The sequence below is a fragment of the Cariama cristata genome, unplaced genomic scaffold (genome assembly GCF_000690535.1).
Source record: "Cariama cristata isolate BGI_N322 unplaced genomic scaffold, ASM69053v1 scaffold26408, whole genome shotgun sequence".
Taxonomy (NCBI): Eukaryota; Metazoa; Chordata; class Aves; order Cariamiformes; family Cariamidae; genus Cariama; species Cariama cristata.
This window is the reverse complement of record NW_009630993.1, coordinates 304-2,093: the sequence shown is the minus strand read 5'-3', so window position 1 is coordinate 2,093 and position 1,790 is coordinate 304. Positions and strand designations below refer to the sequence as shown.

General features: G+C 61.2%; 1 protein-coding gene across 1 annotated transcript in view; it reads right to left on the bottom strand.

Moving 5' to 3' along the window:
- SLC19A1 (solute carrier family 19 (folate transporter), member 1) overlaps positions 1–972 on the bottom strand; it is a 2,574-nt gene extending 1,602 nt beyond the window's left edge. Inside the window, exons 1-2 of the mRNA XM_009705786.1 lie at positions 796–972; positions 2–62 (exon numbers count right to left, since the gene is read on the bottom strand). Of these exons, the coding sequence (XP_009704088.1) occupies positions 2–62; positions 796–972 (238 nt within the window). The remainder of the gene's footprint in view (position 1; positions 63–795) is intronic.
- Between the last annotated feature and the right edge of the window lie 818 nt (positions 973–1,790).

Here is a 1,790-nt window from a genome sequence, read left to right as displayed (position 1 = left end):
AAGATGGGAACCAGCACGGCCATGTAGGAGTAGGTCAGCACCGGTGTGATCACGTTGGACACCTGCCATGCGTGCAAGGAGGGGCTGAGCATGGGACACGTCCCTAGGGGATGCCCCCGGCCCAAAGGAGCGCAGTTTGGGTGGGCATCAGCTGATTTCCTCCTCGGGAGGAATGTGGCCTGCGGTGTGCTCGGGCGGGGGTCTGGCTGAGCTTCGGCCCCATCCCGTGCTGGGAACACGGCGTTCCCACGGATGCAGCAGCCTGCTGGGACCTCAGCCAGCGTCCCTTGGTCAGGAGGGGGGATGACGACACACATCCTCTCCTCGTCTAACCCCATCATTGCCAGCAGCCCAGCGGTGCCCAGCCCCGTGCCCCGCACTGTGCACTGCACCAGCATGGGAGGGTCTCCCCAGTGGGATGGGATGGGGCTTCTCCCAGCCCAGCACCTCCCTGCCATCCCACGGGCTGCCCAGGCAGTCAGGGATCAGGCGTCGCCCCCCCAAAATCAGTTGCCAGCCTAGATTCGAGGTCTTATGCCAGGGAAAGTTGAACCTGGGTCTCAGGGGACAGGGTGACCTCGCAGCCCAGTGAGACAGGGACATGCTGCCAGCTGGACCCAGACCACCCCATGCGTCACCGCACATCACCTTGCCCGAGATGGGGCACGTCTGCACCCCTCCACACCCCAGGACTGCAGGAGGATGCTCTGGCCAGCCCCAGGGTGGTGATCGCGTCCAGAAAAGGGGATACCGGAGCGGGGAGGGGGGACGACACACAGGCTGCCCGCAGCTCACCTCTGCCTGCGTGAAGTTCTTGTCCACCCCCAGGAGATACGGGGTGATGAAGCTCTCCCCAGGTCGGATCTGCACCATGAAGCCGTAGAAACAGAGGTAGAAGACTTGTAGTTTCCAGCGCTGGTCCGGCACCGTTTCTGATGCCAGCTTTTTGGCGTCGTCATCCTTCTTAGGCATGGCTCTGCTGGCTCTGCAGCGGGACAGCAGCGTTATCCTGGGGATCGTCAGCTAGACGGGCTTTCTCCGGCCAGGCAGCCCCTCTCTGGACACAGGCACTCTCCGACGCATCGAAAACCACGTCGCTGCAGTTTCTGGGGAGAAAGCAGCATTTGGCACAGGCTCAAATTCCTCCATAATCACAAGGCAAATAAATACCACTACCTTCTCCCCAGGAGATGTTCTTGCAACAAGAAAAGCAGCTGCACGTCTCGCTGTGCAAAAGCTAAGGGGGGGGCCCATTTCGGGCCGCATTTGGAAATCCTGTATAAAGGAGATTGGATGCACGAAGCGCCCGGCTCTGCACAGGGGCATCCTTGGCTCCCATCACCTCCTTTTTCTCCCTTTTAAGGATCAGTAGGGTTTTACCCCCTCCCTGAAGCGAGGCTTCCCTCTGAGCTGAGTCCCTCCGTTTCGGTCCCGAAGGCAGAGGGATGCAGACGCCCTGTGCCGGGGATGCTCCGGAGGGAGATGGTAGCGGCCGCGGCGACCGCGTCGGTTGTGAAAACAAGTTAATGTGCACACCGGGCGTGGGGCCACCCGTGTTATCCATTAGCTGGGCAGTTGGCGGGACTTCAGCCGAGCCACAGGCAAGCAACTGCCCCTCGGCACTCTCCTGGTGGGATGCGATGCTCGAGCATCACCTAGCCTGGGGAGAATGCAAAATGCCCCGAGGTTCACGGTCTGGAGGGGGATTAAATGCTCAGACGCTGAGGTTTGGCCACAGGAAAGCTGGCAGCGCCAGGGAGGCCCGATTAGCAGTCACGGGATGAAGGCAG